Source organism: Alosa sapidissima, chromosome 4 (assembly GCF_018492685.1).
Source record: "Alosa sapidissima isolate fAloSap1 chromosome 4, fAloSap1.pri, whole genome shotgun sequence".
Taxonomy (NCBI): domain Eukaryota; kingdom Metazoa; phylum Chordata; class Actinopteri; order Clupeiformes; family Clupeidae; genus Alosa; species Alosa sapidissima.
In genome coordinates this window covers 9,114,316-9,135,677 of record NC_055960.1, presented here as the reverse complement: position 1 = coordinate 9,135,677, position 21,362 = coordinate 9,114,316, and the positions used below count along the sequence as shown (strand labels likewise).

At 44.7% G+C, this 21,362-nt stretch overlaps 1 protein-coding gene across 1 annotated transcript in view; it reads right to left on the bottom strand.

The window, feature by feature from the left end:
- The window catches only part of cntn3b (contactin 3b), a 59,383-nt gene that overhangs the window by 10,834 nt on the left and 27,187 nt on the right, over nt 1-21,362 (bottom strand). Inside the window, 13 exon segments of the mRNA XM_042090248.1 lie at nt 325-395; nt 993-1,142; nt 1,409-1,567; nt 3,074-3,191; nt 6,041-6,216; nt 7,442-7,569; nt 8,116-8,266; nt 8,863-8,992; nt 9,992-10,128; nt 11,447-11,631; nt 13,126-13,228; nt 13,659-13,862; nt 20,704-20,799. Coding sequence (XP_041946182.1) covers nt 325-395; nt 993-1,142; nt 1,409-1,567; nt 3,074-3,191; nt 6,041-6,216; nt 7,442-7,569; nt 8,116-8,266; nt 8,863-8,992; nt 9,992-10,128; nt 11,447-11,631; nt 13,126-13,228; nt 13,659-13,862; nt 20,704-20,799 — 1,808 coding nt within the window.

Here is a 21,362-nt window from a genome sequence, read left to right as displayed (position 1 = left end):
AAACAAATAAGCAAATAATGACACTACGGAGAAAAGAGTGAGGTCGTCTGTATACATGGCCCTCAGTGCCTTGGCCACATTCATGACGTCAGCTTAGTACCCCCCACCTGCTGCTAAGAGGGGTGAATAGGAAGCCTCGAGGCCATGGCACAGAGAAAGGCGGTGTGGGATGTGTGTGGGTGGGTGGGGGGGGGGGGGGGGGCTGGGGGATGGGGGTTTTCACTCTACTAGAGATCATAAAATTGCTTCATTCGATTCTGGACAATTAAGCAAAGCCATTATCGGGCTGTGGCACGAACAGTAAAAAGCTGACAAATGACTTACCTCCCATGTTATAACTAATTCCGATTTTGTGCCGCCCCCGCCTCCGACATCAGTGGGAGCTGTATCCGGGACTGCAGGGTGGAGAGAGGGGGAGAAAAAAATCCACAAGAGCTCAATTACAGCGCCATTCACTTAAACAGGCTAAACCACTGGCCAATATATTCCCCCTCCCTGACACAGCTTTATAAATTCATTTTATGTTTAAAAGCCCCCCCCGACCCCCCTCATCCTATCTCAGTTACTCACTCACCCAATCTCCCTCTTCACAGAACTCATCGGCAGTCCATTTTATTTATTTATTATTTATTAAAGAGAATGTTGTCTTTCAAAAATGCCAAATGTCACAATGAATAAATAAGCTACTCTCTGTTAAGCATAATATCCATGCACACCATTTTGCTTGACAGCTCTTTGTGCGATGCAAGACGCCGCCGCTACAGATTTGTGGAGCACTCGTGTGCATCCGCATGTGTGCATTTGCCTCTCCAAACTAAATGATCCATCATATTTAATCTGTCAAATCAGCAACCGCTTCAAAAAGTGGTGAATGTCAGGGGTGTGTGTAGTCATCCGAGCATGAGTGAGTGTACTTTTTGGTGTGTGTGTTTGTGTGTGTGTGTGTGTGTGTGTGTAAGTGAGTGTGTGTGTGTGTGTTAAGAGACACTCACTAGCATCCTCGGTCCGTGTCTTTAGGGACGGTGGACTGGGCTCTCCCATCCCAACGCTATTACTGGCCACCACTCGAAACTCATACTCCACCCAGGCGTTCAGGCCCACCACTGTGGCAGTCAGTGTGTTTCCATTGATGACTTCTGGGACTAGTAGACACACACACACACACACACACACACACACACACACACACACACACAGGTGCATACACACAAGCACAAAATGGGTTGTAACAAAACAAAATGGATTGTAGTACTACATTATTATTACAAATTTCATTTAATTACAATCTAACTTAAACTATAGTTTACTTCAAATATTCCTGCAATGTCAGGTCAGTTTCAGCATAAATCTGTCATATCTATTTCCCTCCCTGCCTTGGGGCAGTCCTGTGGTTGGCAGCCCATGTTACCTGTGTCCACTGCCTGCCAGCCCACGGTGAAGGGGGTGCGGGCCTGGACCACGTAGCCTGTGATGGGGCTGCCGTTGTCCCGGCCGGGTGTCCAGGAGAGCTGCGCCGTGCTGTCTGTGATCTCCTCCACCAGCACCATCTCAGGGGGCCCAGGGGGGCCTGGCAAGCACACAGATACAGGAGCCTGGTTATCAAAGCCTCCGACCACCACAGCATCCACCCACTCCACAACACACACACACACACACACACACACACACACACACACACACACACACACACACACACACACACACACACACACACACACACACATATGAACGTACTGTCACACACACAGCAACCACACACAATCTCTCTCTCTCTCTCTCAAACACACACACAGAGTATATACATTACACACACAGACACACAATATACATTACACACACACACACACACACACACACAAAGACACACAGACACAGACACACACACACACACACACACACACACACACACACACACACACACACAGTCTAAGCGCAGCACCTGCAGTTAGTGAAGCAGTGTTTCTCTCCTGATTCAGCTCGCTGCACTGCTGGCTTGCAGGGTGAGGGAGGGTCACATGAATGCAAACAGTGCACGGCAGGTTCATCAAAGGTTACGGAGTGGAACCCCTCCCCTCCCCCCCCTCCCCCCCCTCCCCCCCGCGATGCGATGGCTTCTCTGTGAATAACGGCAGGTGCACCTCCCCCATCCTGCGCTATGCCTCCACGTCTCAGGTTCTGAGAATGCCTCCATGTTTTGTTTTCCTGCGCCTGCATCTCTCAGCTCCACATCTCTCGGCCGCTCCTCTCCTCTCCTCTCCTCTCCTCTGCTCTCCTCTGCTCTGCTCGGCTCTGCTCTGCTCATATACATTTCTGTGGGGCCACACGCACGTGTGTGCCTGCGTTCAGTGTGCAGTGTGTAAATGAGCCAATTAGAGCTGTTCTGTGTGATAAACAGCTTCTCTCCAAAGCACCTGGGACACACATGATGACGGCCGCAGCCCAGGAATACCAATGTAGATCAACCGCCACACACCGCAACCGCTGCCGCTGTCACCACCAATCAGCATCTGCTGCTCATGCGCCGGCCCATCATTGGTCTTCAAAAAAATATTTTGTTTTTTTCTTGGAATACTGTTTGCACGACTAGGCTACATTATGTGATTAATTACACGCGAGTTGCCAAGTCCATCTGTCATATAGGGTTTATGTGGGTCACCAGACACCTGTACACACATACATACACATACCACCAGACACACATACATACTTTGTTTATACAGAGATGATTAGATCTGTACATGCCATGTCCACACATTGGGCTACATCTGCCTGTATGTGTAATTGCCTCTGCGGTTGTACAGGCAATTTTAGAAATTCACTTCATATTTCATTTCACAGGCTGATGGAGGCTATTAATAATTAATGGAATCATAATATGAACCTTCTACTATGTGCCTCTATTACGGAACCATGAGATAGCTGGAATCCAATCCTATAAGCATTCCATTCAATACCACTGGGTGTGCAGCAGCAGGACAACACTTTTCCCAACAAATAAATGGTGGAACTGAAATGGATTGTGGGTAAAAAAAAAGCTAACTGGCTCAAGGCTTGATAAAGATGAATTTCTTACCTTTAACGATCAGTATGGCATCCGCTGACATATGCTCCACGTCAGTATCAATAAGGCAGACGTACTTGCCGCCGTGGTTCAACTGGATGTTTCGAATCATCAGATCCCCTGCAATAGACTGTAAAAAGGAAATGCACAAAACACAGCCATGACCACAGGTTGACGATGGAGCAACGTGGCTTTTTGATTTTGGCTAATTGCAGCTTGCTAGGAAACATTCTCGGGGAGCAGAAACTAATGAGGCTAAGCCAGGGACACAGCGAAAACAAAAGTGTTGATTCTCTGGCCTTGTGAGCCGAGCACAGAGCTATGAATGCTGGTAGACATCAGCCCCTGCCATGCTGAGACCCACGGCATTGAGGCTCCAGTGAGACATTGCACAAGCCCCAAACCCACTCACACCCCGACACAGAAGGACTCTGGTGACGGAGCTAGACAGGAAGGAGAATGGACACAGACAACTTCAACAAATCATCCAGTGGCCTGTCCTCCAGGATCTGTCACCCCCCCCCCCCACAAATATCACCCACCCCCCATTGTTGCCACACCAGAAGCAACTGTGCAAACACATCCTCTAATTGGTAAGACGATCCTAATTATTCCCTGATTATGAGAGCCCAAACGCTAGGCTAGAGCGGCAACACAGTCACACAGTGTGGGCAAATACTGTTTCAGATAAAGCACACTGCGCATGGAGGTGAACATTAGTGCAAGTGCAAGAAACAAATAGGCCTAATAAAGAGTCTACTGCTGGAAACAGTGCTTCTCTCATTTTCTCATTCCACCCCCCCCCCTCTCTATCCATCTCTCTCTCTCCAACTCTCTCTCTCCATCTCTCTCCCTCTCTATCAGTATCAATGCATTGCTCTTTATTTGTTTATCTTAAAACTAACAGGGTCAGAAATCACCAGTCATTAAAATCTTTAATTTCTGTTTTTCCAGGATTCAATTTCTCAAGTGGGCTGATGCAAGAGCATCATATATTTACACATAAATGCATGATTTATTTGAAGAAAAAAAAGAAGTAAAAGATAAATAGTTTTATTTCACACAGAATTTCCTGCAAAGAAACATCTTCTCAGAAAACCGCAGGCTTCGGAAATATTCATACTCCTCTCTTTCTTTCTTCACACTTTCCCTCACATTGTGTCTTATCCTTGGGGATTCTTTTTGAACTGCTGCTCAGTTGAGTCGCATGCACACGCACACACACACACACACACACACACACACACACACCGACACCACTCACACACATGCATGCACTCCCACACACACACACACACACACACACACACACACACACACACACACGCACAGTCCCAGACTCAACTGAGGCGTAATCCAGGTTAGAGACAATGCTGGGGTGCCAGATCCCGTCAGGCTTTCCAGGGCCATGGCTGCTGTGAGCATGCTTCAGCTGGGCTCCAATTGCGCATGAAGGCACGGAGATCTGGAAGAGGCCTCCAGGGGCCATGAGAAAGCCGAGGCGCATAGACGGCCACACCAGAGGCCAGTTCCCCAGCTAAAATAAGCCAGGGGCGTGGGGCTCTGCCTATATGCTGGCCACCAGTAATCCTTCGCAGGGAATCAATGGTTAAATCATCTCTCTGCTCGCACTTGCGCTTCCTCCTCCCACCCCTCTCCACTCCGCCCCTGAAAGCCAGGGAGTTATGGGGCAGATCCGGTTTAATTATGCTAATGAATTCATCAGAAGCCTGTTAATCTCTCTCCGAGCAGAAGACACCGAATCTGTGAAAACGGCAACTCATTACGCACGTCTGCACATGTCAAAGTCATCTATAATTGCCATTTATAAGCAAGCGGGAGCCTGAACTTTACATGACCACTATTGGGGATATGTTCAACAAGCAGTGACTCGACTTTATCTGCCTAGGCTCTACACACAGTCTTGTTTGCAGTACATATCCTTCAATGGACCTTGGATGAATAATACATTTATCAAACACTGATTTAAAAAAAAAAACATTTGCCAGAGACAATGTACGAACAAAAAAGCGAGTCAGTTTCTGTTAAAAAGAACACATGTCCGACAAAGAGCCTGTTTCTTATCGCTTATCTCTGTGTGCCGATTTCAAACCCGGCAATCCAGCCTTGCCCTTGGTTACCACCAGCCAACTCATTAGTAAATTATTTCAGGGCATGAGTTACATAAATAGGTATGCAAATTCAATTACAGAACAGAGTAATGATAAGAAATGTTCTCCCTGAGGGGGGAAATGAGGGAGGTTGGATGTGTGTGTGTGTGTGTGTGTGTGTGTGTGTGTGTGTGTGTGTGTGTGTGTGTGTGTGTGTGTGTGTGTGTGTGTGTGAGAGAGAGAAAGAGTTTTAATTGATATGAGGGCCTTTCCCAGTTGCACTGCATTGAGATCACTCTGTTGAGAAGCTAACAGAACGGTAACTCATTTTGCACGGTGAGTCTTGTGTGTTTAAATGTAGAACCTCTGGAGGAGAGGACCCACCCTGCACTACACACCTTCAGCTATTCTACTAATGAGCAGAAGACTCGGACAAACAGGAAAAAAGGTAATAAAACAAAATAAATGAGCAGCTTACATCTATGAGCCATTCTTTATTACTATTTCAAATGCGTCAGTTTGAAGCTCATTCCAAAAAAAAGGGAAATTTGCTATTAGGTTTTATGCAGTGGAAGCAGTTTTCAGTCAGTCATAATGTCCCCTTTATGGTAGGATTAAAATGCTCATTTATATAAGCCCACACTAAAATTCACACAATGTGCAGTTATGAATCTGTGGCAACTGGCTTACTTAACTTTCAGTAAAACTACCAGTACTATGACAATTCTGTCTATTCAGCAAATTACTTCATCATAGAGAGCATTAGAAACAAAAGAAATGTCAATGTCAAAAATGCTGCATTACATAGAAGCTCACTAATTCTGTGGTCATAAACAAATATAGCTCAGTCCACCAGTGTGTGACTCACCCCGCCTACTCTCTCGAAGTGATCGCCATCCCGATCAAAGTCCACAAGCTGCCCGTTGAATGCCCAGGAGAAGGACACATCCAGAGCCGGGTCGTGGGCTATCTGGCAGGGAAGCACGATGCTCTCGCCAACAATGATTTCCATGTTGCTTGGTCCCACAGTGATCCTGGTGGGCTCTGTTCAAAGAGTCAAAACATTCTGGCATCAGAGGACCGGCTTCCCTTACATCAGACAGCGCACCTGGCAGCTGCCCCAGTGTTCCATCAACTCTTCGAAAACAGTTTAGAGAGACAGAGGAGCCATCTATTTTCTATGGCTCCATTTAAGCTGCAGACACTGAGACGTTTCTCAGTCACATATGACCATGGTAACTTACACAACATATTTCAATCAGCCATGATTGCTGTGCTCACGCTGCAAGGCAGCGGAAAAAGATTTTGGACATGCCAGATATCCAACATGATCGATCTACTGTAGAACTGGACCACTGACGGTTACATAAAGTTAGACGGGTCCAACTGAATCGGGTCCAAGATTGTGCAGTGTCTCTCAGGCTTTAGGATGAGGGATCTGTATTCTTTCTATCTATCAGTCTATGGAACAGTGAAATCACAACAACATTAGAGTTAATGAAAGAAAATGTTTGCAAAAGCAAAACTACCAGCATGTCGTGCATAAAGTGCTTTGCAGTATGGGTGTGTTGTGAGTGAGAGGTCACCATAATTAAATTACTCCCGATTAGTGGGTTCAGCGGTCGGTGCATACCAAACGGCTAATGAACAAAACAACGAGACATACATGCTTAAGAGGGTTAAGCTCACACATTACATACTCTGAACCATAAGTAATGACCCCTGAATTAGATCTCAGAGAGGAGCCTCAACCCATAATTGTAAATCTGTAAGAAACCTTTTTGCAAAGCAGAAGAAACTAGATCTCCTGAAAAGAGGATAGATCTGCAAATAAAATCCAAAAGCAAATTTGCTAGAAGTGGTAGTGACAAAGCAGATTAATAACAACAAAACACAGAGTACGGAAAATATATATATATGTGCACAGCCCCGGGCGAAAATAATCCTCTCAAAATGATTTTAATAGGCAGTGAGACAAGCATTAAAGTTATTTTGCCAAAATGTTGGTGATCCATCTTAGGAGGGACACTCAATTTGTGCAAATGTGTCTAGGGATGCTGTGGTTGGCTTACACACATTTTTTCTACCCTTAATCCCAAGGAACTTGACAAAAATATTGCTACGCTGTGAAGGGAAATACAAAGAACCTAAAAAAAAGGCTAATCCAATACAGCTGTGTGTGATGGGATCCGACCTTTCGCTTGAGGCCCTGGCTGCTATATTTACAGGTTTGTGACAGTGTGCTAGTGCCCCATTGGTGTGATTTTACCTGTAATTAGCAACCTTCCCATTGCGCTAGCCGTCCCAAATTGATTTTTAGCAATGCATGTGTAGCTTCCTCCATCCCTCCTGGTCACGTTGGCAATTTTCAAAGTACCATTGGGAAAGAGTGTGATCCTAAGGGGGAGCAGAGAAGAAACCACAATCAATGCATCTTCTTCTGTGCTGTACAGCCCGAGCATAGTGCACTTCAGTTTCTTGGAGCTAATGGTCTCTCGTGGGGCCTGGAAAGCCCTAAGTAATGTTTTGTTGGATATTAGCATATCTTTTCCCCTGTTTTAGCCTTTGGAAAGAAACAGTGTATTGACTGTAAAACAGATGAATTGTTAATGAGAGGAAATGGAGAACACTGTAAGTGGTTGTTGAGACACAAACACGGAAAGCGGTACATTTTCATATCTCTTCCCAAGCTGATACCACCTGCCACCCTTGCAATAAATTAGCATTGTCCTTCAGATTGGTTTCTGATATGGAGAAAGCCCAGCTAACACGTCAGGTAAAAAAAAATCCACTGTGGTGGCTGTTGAGGGAGGACAAATTGTGCGTCCTGTTCTGTTTAGACTGTTTCACACTGTTGAAATGAAATTGCACTACTGGGAAAAAAACAAGCTAAAACATCACTCTGTCTCCAAAACCAGGGGAAACCATTTTTGTCCCTCTTACCTTTCGCTTCTCTGCAAAATCTCATTTCCCTTCTTCCACAGACTGATGGCCTGAGGGTAGGCCTGAGGCCTGCATTCCATGGTTACCTCGCTGCCTGAGCGCGCCTTCTGAAGTACTTGCAGTGGACTCTTCGAGAAGCTCGGAGGTGCAGCTGCGTGACACACATAATCACAAATGTGCGCGATTGATCAGCGAAATTGAACCATGATGAAAAAAAGTGATTAAAAACAATCAACAGCGACTCTGCAGCTTGAGTCTCCATCGCCCCTCTGACAGAAGAGGTTTTACAGGCTCTTAAAAACGCTGCCGGGGTGATTTGGTGTTTTTATTTTTCTCTCTGTGAGGCACCGAAGCCAGCCAGTCACACTTTGCGGAGCTTTGTGGTTATGTTGTGCTCGGCATTGAGAGCGAACCTTTATTATTTAAAATTGCCTTTGCTGCCCCTCCTGATGGGTTAGTTATGTAGATGCCCCTGCAGCTACTCAAATAATCAATATGTCATTTACAGCAGACAGTCTTCTGATGCCACAATGTAATCCCTTTCTTGGTGTTATTGAAATCAATATGATGAGGGCTTCAAAGGCAAAATAACTCTTGATATATATGATATTATCTAGGCTCCTGCTTTCTCTCAGATGTTCTTAGGAGCTGTTGGGTGAGCTACATCATCTCTAAAAGGCCCTAACAATGGACAAGATTGTCATCGCACAGAATGGGATGAAGAAGAAATGCACAAAGCAATCTTACCTAACACCATTAGCTCGGCGCTGGCATAAATAATGCCATGTTTGTTTTCCGCCACACACTGATACATCCCGACATCTGACAGGTTTAATGAAACGATGGAAAGAACGCCATTCTCGATCTGCACTCGGCCCTGTAGGGAGAACACAGCACACAAATCTGCATGCACTCCGACTGGGCAAGCCTATTATGGGAGCAGGCATAAATACAATTACTCAAACGTTGTTGAGGAGACATGGGAGCAGAGGAGAGAGAGAGAGCAGAGAGAGAGAGAGAGAGAGAGAGAGGCCCGGAGAACTGTCAAGATGATTGGAAGACCAGTCTACGGTGTGAGTGGTTTTGGACTTGGCTGGAAATTGGGGTGGGTAGACGCGGTGTGTTTGGGTGGAGGCAGTGTGTGGTGAGGTAGGGGGTAGCTGGTGGAGCATGAGGGAGGGCTGGGAGTGTGCGCTCGGTGTGGTGGTGTCTGGGTAAAAAAAAAACGCTGACCTGCAGCTGTGATGAACAGAAAAGTGGTCTTGACAATACCAGTGGCACACTAATACGCTATTTACTTCCCGTGAGCGTCCAGTCGGAAAAGTGACTGTGAAAGGTCAGAATATTTTCTGCTGAGGTCTCACTAATAGCGCATGGAAGCTTAACCCCATCAGCTGTTTGCCATGCCGACGAGGCGCGCGGACGCTGATCTTAAGTGGCAGTGAAAGAGGTCACTCCCGCCTGGTTCATCTGAGACGCGGCGGCCAGCGGGAAATGCTGGCCGTATGCAGATATTCCGCACGTCGGCCTCGACACGCACTCTCACCCTCTTTACAGCGCATCTATGAAATCAATGATGACGTTTTTGCTGAATCACAGGACTAACTCCATGTAGTGTACTGACTTGACCAAGCGTGTGGAATGCCGAGGTCCAAGAGTTGAAAAACACAGCACTTTGATTTAATTTGCACTTTGAGCCTTTAAAAGTGATGATTGAGTCTCAAAATCTCAAAGTGCAAAAGCATGTACCCTATAAATCCCCACAGACGTCCACACAATGTTTTCGCATTAACAGGCTGTGTGGATTCATACTGTGGAGCATTATAGCTACTTTTACAGCGTGGTACACTGCATGATTAGATTGGGATTTCTTTACCTCTGCAGCTAGCATCTCTCCATTACGCAACCAGCTGTAGGATGGCTTGGGTCTTCCACTCGCTTTACACTCCCAGGCTAAATTGTCCTCGATCGACAGGGCTGCGTTCATCATCGTTTGGAGCCAGTGGGGCTTGGCTGTAAAAGTGCAAAACCACAAAAATAATTAAAAAGTGAGCACAATCTAAAAGTGGGAAAATTATGTGAGTTTAAGTAAAGTCTCCAAGTTTTGCATTAAGCATTTTTCCTTCATTTAGAAAAAGCAATCCTATTTAACACTTGTGATGAAATTTAAATTCGCTTCAATTTTACAGTTATGAGCAGGGGTGAAAGTAGGCCGGTATGGTCCAGTGCTGCATAACCACTAAAATATTCACTGGCAGTATGCAGCACTGGGAAGAGAGGAGAGCAGGTACAGTACCCGCCAAAACCAGGGCTGCCAACTCTCACGCATTGGCACATCCCACTCCCTCATGCCACACACGCCTTTTCCCACCCTAACGTTTGTCTATGCTTCCTCCAATGCATTGATTTTTAAATTAAACTGACGACGAGATCTGTGCTATGGAAGACCGTTTCCACCAATTGGGGGGGGGGGGGGGGGGGGGGGGGGGGGGCGTCAGGATGTTGAGGTACCAAGTCAGAATTTCGAGCTACTCAGTATCTCAATATTTTAACTTTTTAATCTTAAAATGTTAACTAACACACACTTTCACCTGTAACAAATTTTACTCCAATCTGAATAAAAAAAGTAAGCAGCTCTGCTGATACTCAGAGGAGAAGAGAACAATATGATGTGGTGAAGGTTATGCTAGTAGTACTTATATGAGTAGAAACTACGTTCACCCCTGGTCACGAGTAAGTCTCTCCTCTCCTCTCTAGTGCTCTCTCTCACACACACACACTCTGCCTCTCTCCTTTGCTGTCTCCTGATTTCACACACCAGCACACAAAGCTCTAATCATTAATAATGACTCTCAAAAGATTGCCTTGTTGAGACACACTAAATCTACATCATCCCGTTAGGCATTCAGAGTTCCGCAGCAGTGTCCAAGGGTTTAAACCAAAAACAAAAAGAAGAAAGGAAAATAAGAAAAGAGTTGATGTTGTCACATGTTTATATGCAGTGCACAAAGCTTGTTTCCAATCACCATCACTGTTCACAGAAATATATATGAAAGAGAGAACTGATTCACATGACGCAAACAAACTCATATTCGCAACACTCAAAGGATGTCTTTTTTCTGTGCCACTGTCTTCCACTGCTTTCCACTGCCTCCACATTCATGCTCACAGCCTTGTTGTGATGCTTGATTCAACTAGACCATGCCTGTAGAGCAACTTTTATTTATTTTTTTCCCCACATAAATGGTGTCTAATGTTTAACAAGCCGTGAAAAACATAGCATATGCATTCAACACTGATGTGCCCAGAATACGCCAGCCTGAGGACCTACCGTGGAAAGACAGTCTTCCCCGTACAGTGTTCTTGCCCCGGCTGTTCTCGGCGACGCATTCGTACGTGCCGGCATCTTCCTGCTGGAAGCGGGGGACCTCCAGGATGGCGTTGGAGTTCCTCAGCTTCACTTTGCTGGGGAACGGATCGCCAGACGTCTTCCTCCAGCTGATCTCTGGCACTGGGCTACATCAACATCAAGAAGCAATCAGCTGTTGTAGTTCATTTACAATATATGTAACCATTTTGAATGAATGATGACGTATTTCCAGAATATTGTCCAAGTTATTGCCCAATACTAAAATGCGGTTAACACTCCCTGTTAGTAATTCACACATAAAATGGAAGTCTTGTCTATATTATATGTATAAGTATAAGTATATATACTCTTTTGATCCCGTGAGGGAAATTTGGTCTCTGCATTTATCCCAATCCGTGAATTAGTGAAACACACTCAGCACACAGTGAACACATTGAGGTGAAGCACACACTAATCCCGGCGCAGCAAGCTGCCTGCAACAACAGCGGCGCTCAGGGAGCAGTGAGGGGTTAGGTGCCTTGCTCAAGGGCACTTCAGCCGTGCCTACTGGTCGGGGTTCGAACCGGCAACCCTCCGGTTACTAGTCCGAAGCGCTAACCAGTAGGCCATGGCTGCCCCCCAATATGTGTGAAAATGGACCAGGAATGTATTGGTTCATCCATCCATCCAATCAGTGAATTTCAGCCAATCAATCATTCATAACTCGGTAAGTTAGGCAGTGAATCATTATTCCATCACTAATTTAGCTTTATTCAGGATTATTTTTCCATAGTAACTTCAAAAGGAAAAATATCTACACTGCCTTCTTCAGTAATACTGCAATACAAATAGGCTATAACCTTGTAAGGTCTGGGTGACAGCGTATTGGTATATTACATTCATTCTGTCCAGTGTAGCCATTTTTTAACTCTATTAAGTAGCGTCTGAAAGAAGTTTGCTTTCACAATGTGATCACCTTCAATGGCATCTGTACAACTGGCTCCCTCTCTGTCTCTCTGAAGCTTGACTCTAGACACCTTGTGAAAACTGATCATTGGGTTCAACAGCATCCCCCGTTCTTCTGCCTTTTCTCTGCACAGCTGTTAGCAGCTATTGGAAAGAGAGGCCCTTTTCTAGCTCTAAGATCTTCCATTCTGTCTCAGCCCATTGCCCAGCTAACACTTAGCACTATGAGTGGGTAAATCCCGTTAAGTATAGTCCTAAGGGCATAATCCTTGCATCTCCATTTGCACAATGCAAGGAAACAAAGTGGTGTGGTAATCAAGCAGAAGACACACACAACAGAGGAACATTGCACACATTGCCTTTGGAAATAATGAAGGAACCATGCCTGATAACAAAAATATATTATAGTGTAAAAAAATAAATATTCACACAAACAAACACACACACACACACACACACACACACACACACACACACACACACACACAGACACACACACACACACACACATACACACACACATGTACACACAAACACATACAACAAACAGACCTAAACACACTCACAAACACACAGACACACTCATACCCTCCCTGTCACATACACATACACACACACACACACACACACACACACACACACACACACACATACACACACATGCAGAGATAGTACAGTAAATATGTTACACTTACTTTCCAAGAGCAAAGCACTCCAGCTTGACCACTGATCCTTTTGCAGCTGGGACACTGTCGGGGAAATGAACTTCTATTTTGGGCTCATATTCTCCCATAGCTCCTACACACACAAACACACACACACACACACACACACACACACACACACACACACACACACACACACACATCTTTTTCATTCATGATTAATGACTAGAATACTTTATTCCTCAGTATACAAAACACAGCAGCAACAACAACAGCGGCAACAACAACAACAAGACGAGAAGAGAGAAACACAAAAGACTATCTGTTTCAGGAACGGAAATGATAAATGAGCAGACGGCGAAAGGCCGTTTGATTTAGTATCCACAGAGGAGTCCAAGTTCAGACTACAGACACAAATGTCTCGGTGGGATCCTCCAGTACACTGTGATCTCTGTATGCAAGCTGGAGTCTTAAACATGAAAGCCAATTCTTTTCTGAACGGGTTCTTCAGAAGACAACGACAACAACAACAAGAACAAAAGCACTGTAAACTGAGTGTGTACCGTCGTTCCTCAAGACCAAAGGGGTTGGAGAGCTGAGCACCCTTTCTTTGGTGATGCTGTTGTTCACCACGCACGTGTAGTTGCCCACGTCGGACGGCTCCACTTTGGCGATGTAGAGGTTGCCTGTCTCCTGGGAGACGAAGCGACGACTATCCTGCTGCACAAAGTAAGGGTACTCGTTGAAGATCCAGGCAAAAGTGAGTTCTAGGAGGGAGAGGGAAAAAAACCCAACAAAATGTTGAAATAACTATCACAAAAAGTATAGACCCTTTCAATCTGAAAATATCTTCAGAAATGCACATTTGTTTATGCACTTGAAAGAGTCTATAGAGGCACAGAAATAAACATGACAATCTAAAATAGAGGTACATTACATTTTCACTGTAGAACATACTTCCTATGGGGAGTTCTGTTAGGTTGAGGCGATTTCAAGATAACGTTTATTAACCCAATCTGTCTTGCATGGCATCTCACGAAAACAACAGATCTTCCTGACGCCACCTGCAAACGAGCTGACACTTCATTTCAGCCACGCAGTTCATTCCGCTGAGCTGTTTACACAGGCTGGTGGACGCAGATAGGCAGAGAGAGAGAGAGAGAGAGAGAGAGAAGGAGGACGCAGATAGACAGAGAGAGAGAGAGATATAGAGAGAGAGAGAGAGAAGGAGGAAGCAGATAGACAGAGAGAGAGAGAGATATATATATAGAGAGAAGGAGGACGCAGATAGACAGAGAGAGAGAGATATAGAGAGAGAGAGAGAGAGAAGGAGGATGCAGATAGACAGAGAGAGAGAGAGAGAGAGAGAGAGAGAAGGAGGCCTCCGCTTTCGCTGCGTTGTCTACGCAGAGAATAGATTGCGCCATATCGCATATCCGCTCCTGCCCTGAGCCTACTTCCTGAGGCGGGCCGGGGGAGGGTGGTGTACAGTGGAGCATCTCTGCCATCGGGCATCGCCAGGGAGGGAGGGGTGGTGGGGGGGGGGGGGGGGAAGGGAGCGAGAGGAAATGGATTACAGCGCCTGACTGGCACTCTTATGACACACAGGCCCTTGTTTGTCTGACTGTTCACTCGCCTTGCCTTGCCTTGCCTTGCCTTGCCTTGCCTGCTTCCCTGCCTGACTCCCCGAGTGACTATGGGACTGCTGCATCTCGTGTCTCGTCTCCTCAGCCCCAAATCATGGCTCGTTGGACTCGGCCGAGAGGCTCCAGTGAGGGTGGGTGGGAAGCTGGCTGGTGCCTGAGTGGAGGCTGGGGGTGGGGGAGGTGGTGTTGGGTTGGATGTTGGGGGATGTGATGGGGGTTCCTGCCACAGCACATTAATGTGTCATCGCAGGAGGAGTGGCGGGTGGGGTGTGTGTGGGGGGGGGGGGGGGGGGGAGTAGTCACGCGGGCGCACCAGTTCCACGGAGACAGGCTTGTGAGCGAACTACAAGGTGTGCGCTTCGAATGTCAGTCATCTCCTGTCCCGGGAGACGCTCGGCACAACCTTGGCCAGGATTGCATCTTGGCAGCCCGACTCACTGATGCCGAAACCAATTCATTCTGATTAAGCGGGAGAGACTGCCGGGGGAGGCCTGGCTGCCAGCTCTGTGAACGTAATCAGCAGCAATAGAATTTGTCAAGCACAGAAAAGTCATGAGGAAAAATGAAAATGTCGAGCCAACAACACACACACACACACACACACACACACACACCACTACCATCTCTTTGAACAGCAAAGAGATAACTATATGAGTACTGTAGGATCTCACGCAGACGTCAACCTTTGATGATCACAACATAGCCTTCCAAAATAAAAGGCGCAGGCTGTCTCACAATTGAGACAAGAGAAACAAATTAAAAACAAGTTGTTCTATTCAGCACAGTGGATGTTGATGCACAGAATGCATCAGAGATGTTCACGCAGTAGAATGTAGTATTAATATTCTGCTAAATTGTGAGTCTGGCAGGAAATTGGTCGTGTGACAGCCAAATACACCACAATCCTATCAACATCTCGGCCAACTGAAGCATAAATATAAAAAATTCCGCTGAGCATCTACGCCCTAGGGTCAATAAATAATGATATGATGGATGCAGCAAATGGAAGCCTACTGTATATGCATGATGTATACACCCCACTATAGGCTCCTCATGCTCTTCCTCACTCGTCGAGATGGTAACAGAAATGCCCCGGCGAAAACAACAACTCAGAAACTTGCCCAAACCCTTGTGAGACTCACATTTTATTTGACACTTTGTAGACAGGACAATTACTACTACATCCTCCACAGCTCCCTGAAGTGCCACGCTGTGTGTGTGTGTGGAGGGTGGTTGAAGTGTTTGTTTTGTGTGAGAGTGTATTTGTATTTTTGTGTGTATATACAGTACAGTATACATGCATGGAACAGTATATTTTTAGACATATGCCTTGTATGACTAAGTCCACTGTCTGCTTTCATTCATTGCCTCTGTGTGACACAATCTGAGTTTGAAGATGCATTCCCTGCAAGAGGTTTACAAAAGAGAACACACTCCACCAATCAAAATAAATATATTTATCTGCATCAACATTCCAAACCGCAGCCAAAAAAAGAGAAACTTTAAAGAGTTTAAGTGAGTGAAGTTTTAGAAGTTGGAGAATTGTTCTGAGATACACAATTACCAACTTTGATTTGCAAATAAAGCACTATACATACTTTTCAGTAAAGCCAAATTTAAAATTGATTATCTAATCTAAACTCCAAATGCACTTCACTGAAAACGCATTGCATTGTGATTGGGTTAAGACTCCAATTTTGAGCAGCATACTTTCATTTTCCAGCAGATTTAGCTCTAATCGAGGTAAAAGTAGCCAAATGAGGAAGATGATGGTGAATGGAGAGGAACACGCTAAAGGTTCATCTGGCACAAATCCATATCCACAGACTCACTTTGCGATATTGCCGCTGAAGAAAATCAGTTAACAGCAACTTTAAGAAGCAATCCACATTCTTGTCTTTTTTGTAAATTATATTGTGAAGGTAAATAACAAGGCCAGGCACTGCACATCTAACTGCCTTCACGGGGAAGAGAATGAATCCTCTCTCAGTGTGACTATTCTGTCAGCGAATACTTGACCAGTGCTTTGTCCCACTGTAATTACGGAAAAGTAATTATTATCCCTGGAGCCTAATTTAACGTCTTCATGTTCCTGACATCTTATTTCCACTTGCAGCTGTTTCCATAACTAATTCAAATTAATGTTTGAAGTTTTTTTCTTCTTCAATATATTTCAAGCTAATATCTCATTACCCCAACACACTTGATGGACAGTTAGAATTGTCAATGGAGACAAGCCAAGGAACCTTTTAAAAATCAGAAGGGTGCTCCTTAAATGCAGCACACACTGTCAACCCCTTGAATTGAAGCATAAACCTAACCTACTGGAAATGATTTCACGAACATCTATTGGGCATACAGTAATTGTGATTATGTGACTATGATGTACTTACTGCTACTAAATAGGAACTGCTATAGTCTGATTACATTGCAGATTACATTACATTTGGCTGACGCTTTTGAACCAAAGCAACTCTCATAGCTGTACATACTGTACATATCTGTCTATATGGTTCATACTAAATATCCATATTTATTCTATTCTTTTCTTATAATATATTCTGTTAATACACTGCATATATCTAAATTATTCTTACTACTCTTATAATGTCACTGCTACTACACTGCACATATTTATATTTCATTTATATAACTATAAACCACCTTCTGTAAACCAACTACTATGCTATTGTCCACACTGCACTATATATCCTGTCCTGTCTATGCACCACCTGTCTATACTTATATCACATTGCATTTTTCTGCTTTTTTGCACATGACAATAAAGTTGAATCTAATCTAATCTAATCTCAACATGGTAAACAATTTAAGGTAGAGTATGATAAGTACAAGTTAGTGAGTGCTATTTCCATACAGTCAAGTGTCAGTTCTAGTCAGGTGATAAGTGCTAGAATTAGCAAGACTAGTTGTAAGTAGTGCTACGAGGAGATATTCTCTGAAGAGCTGGGTCTTTAGGAGTTTTTGAAGATGGAGAGGGATGTCCCTGCTCTAGTAGGAACTGGTAGCACGTTCTACCAACAGATGAGAAAAGTTTGGATTGGCCAGAGCGTACCAGTGACAGAGATAGACGTTGTTCATCTGAGGAGCGCAACGGTCAGGTAGAGCATAGCATATGCCTGTATGAAGGCATTCAAGTACTGTAGGTGGGAGCAGAACCGAAGACTTCTTTGTAGGCAAACGTTAGAGACTTGAATTTGATGTGGGTGGCCATAGGTAGCCAGTGTATCTGGATGAGCAGCGGGGTAACCTGTGCCCTTTTGGGTTGGTTGAAGACCAGTAGTGTAGTGTATAGTAGGTTTAGCTGGGAGGACCAGCAGTTTGGTTTTTGAGAGGTTTAGCTGGAGGTGGTGTGCCTTCATCCAGATTTGTCTGAGAGGCAATCAGAGATCAGAGATGCAGAAGGTTGTTCCATGAAAGGAATTCAGAGACCTGTTTGGAGACTGCTCATTCGATACCTTTGGATAGGAAGGGTAGGAATGAGACAGGACAGTAGTCCTCAACTTGAGCAGGGTTGAGAGAAGTTTTCTAAAATAACGGTGTTACCCGAGCCGTTTTGAATGCTGTTGGAAACGTGCCAGAGGTTAGCAAAGCAGTGATCTCATGTGTGATAGCTGGTGTAATTGTCGGGCTGATGGACTGAAGTAGGCTCGTAGGTATAGGGTCCAACGAGCATGTAGTAGGACTACATGTCAGAAGTCTAGATACCTCACTCTCGGAGAGAGGCGCAAATGTAGACAAATATGTGTCAGCAACCGCCAGAGGTTGTGGGAGTGCAATATCTGATTTGGTTGTGTCCTGAGGAGCCAAGGAGGGACATGTAGAGAATTGACTGCTGATTGCCACCACTTTGTAAAAAATGAGGCAAGGGTATCGGCAGCAAGGCTGGATGGAAGAGGAGGAGGCTGAGGGTTGAGTAGCGATTTGAAGGTTGAGAAAAGTTTCCACGTGTCTGTGACACTGTTAATTTTGTCATTGTAGAAAGCCGTTTTAGCAGCAGCAGTGATGCTAGCTGAAAAGGAGGATAGGAGTGCTATTTTCTCTAAGTTTGGTGTGCTGCAATCGGCGGGTATCATTTAGCCATGGGTGAAATTGTTTGGATCGAGCTGGCCTTGTACTAAGAGTGCACCGTTTGTCCAGACATGAGCTCAGTGTGGAGCAGAGCGAATCTGTAGCATTATTAACCTCCAGAGAGGAGACTGTGTATAAGTATACATGTAAGTATACTCTTTTGATCCTGTGAGGGAAATTTGGTGTCTGCATTTATCCCAATCCGTGAATTAGTGAAACACACTCAGCACACAGTGAACACACAGTAAGGTGAAGCACACACTAATCCCAACGCAGTGAGCTGCCTGCTACAGCGGCGCTCGGGGAGCAGTGAGGGGTTAGGTCCCTTGCTCAAGGGCACTTCAGCCGTTCCTTCTAGTCGGGAATCGAACTGGCAACCCTCCGGTTACAAGGTCGAAGTGCTAATCAGTAGGCCACGGCTGCCCCCTGTGGTGAGTGGAGGTAGACTGGAGGCAACCACAGAGGAGAAGTGGGTTGGAGACAGGTTGCGGATGTTGCCGCGGATGTTGCTGCTTCGAGTAGGCCTATTAGGTAGGACTGTACAGTCCTCAGTACACAGTACAGTACAGTACACTCCTCAGTCCTACTCGAAGCAGATAGCGTTGTCTGACAGTCGAGTGGGTTAATGCACGTATTTCTAGAACAGGTCTGCAACTTTCAGGCAATTCTGAGTTCGAATCTAGGCAGGAGCAGAGCCTATTATAATGAGCGCATACGGGGAGTAAAACGACTGTTACGCGCTGTTACAACTGTAGGCTACAATGGTCGCAATACAGAAATATGCGCGTGTTAGTTTAGTTAGAGATTATTGTTATTATTATTATTATTATTTTACCTTACGTTACCTACACCAAAGCTGAATAAAATTATGCAAGATCAAAGTAACCTAAGGTAGCCTATGGCTCTGATGGTCTGCGATTTTTGTTTTTAGATAATTTCAAACAAATCATTAGTCTAACGTGACGGCATCACCTTTGATGGACATTTATTTCCTTTCGTCTATATTTGACGATGAGGGATTAACATGAATGTCTATCTGACGGACCCCCACGTCGGAAAACAACGCAGAAGGTACACCTTTCTCGTTGGAATTTGACGCCAAGGACCCTTGACCATGCGTCAGACCTTTGAGGAGTAGGGAGTGAGACTGGGTTGACATAAAGCCACCCAGTTGGCCTGGTGGGAGGTAAATGACCATCACATAGAGTTTAACCAGGGCGATCACTGTGATAACATGGTACTAATCTAACAATTTAGGCCCAGGATGGGGGATAGACTTCTAGGTTAAACAAGTGTAAAGTTGCACAGCAATGCTGTATTGTATCTCAAGCTTATTTCCCACCAATTGTCACTATACAAAATAAAACCTTGAGCTATTTGGATAACATACATGTAGATACAAGCTATTTACAGATACGAGTGTAACTCTGGTTATTTTACAAATCCAACTGAGCTTAGGCATTCATGTCACTTAGCTTAATACAAGCAAACACATTGTGTCTTTGTTTCAATGTTAGGCCTACTGTACATCATATCCAGTTATTTGTGCTTTGAGAAATACTGTATGGCTTTGGAGACAGCAGATTGATTTGTTTCTGATTGACATTCAAGGTTAATGTAGCTTCTCCCTGAGAGAAAGATATATGTGCTGTGATGACTGCTTGAGTAGTAGTTTTAAAAATCAGAAATATCAGAATGCATTTTTTACACTTCAACGGATACAAATTTGACTTGGAAGCCATGCTATGTAAGATTTCAGACCAGGATTATGAACCTTTTAATGCATGGTACCCTTCTTTTTGTCTGTCCCCCAAGACAGGTTTCCAGTGTTCGACTGTCAGTTGTAAGAAAACACAAGAGCGATGACCCTTACCTCCAGAATGCATAGGTGTCCCACACAATAAAACGACTCCTTGACCTTCCCTTACGTTTACTGCATTCCTCGTTTGACTTTTGAAGTTTTCAAGGTCTATAAATGTATAAGCACAGACATAGACACCAAAATAATTTCAATACATTACTTCAATTATTTTTTGAATTACATAAAGAAAACAATCGTATTCCTGTGAGTACTGTCTACAATTCAGTATCAGAAAACTAAACTTGGTTCACAAGCAACAGTGCGAATTGGGATGTTCTGTGTAATCTAGTGATAGGAAAACCACTGAGAATTCATGTTAAATACTGCTAGCTAATTAAACCCAAGCTGTAGACATGCTTACACTTGCTTTGTGTAGTACAACTGAACAGATAGCACAAAGGGCTTTAACCTCTTCAAAAAGGTTACGAGGTTATTAAATAATTGTGGGATGGAGAGGTACAGGGGTACTATATGCAAGGATACAAGGAAGTTTATTGTCACATGCATATAGTTACTGGAAGTAAGAAATGCAGTGAAATTATGTCTGGTGTCAGCCTATTTGTGCATTTATGGGGGGGTAAAAAGTGCAGTAGAAGAGGGGTTTAGTAGATTAAGTGGCAAGGGCTGCATAAGAAAGGTGGGGAAGGATTGGGATTGGGGGGGGGGGGACA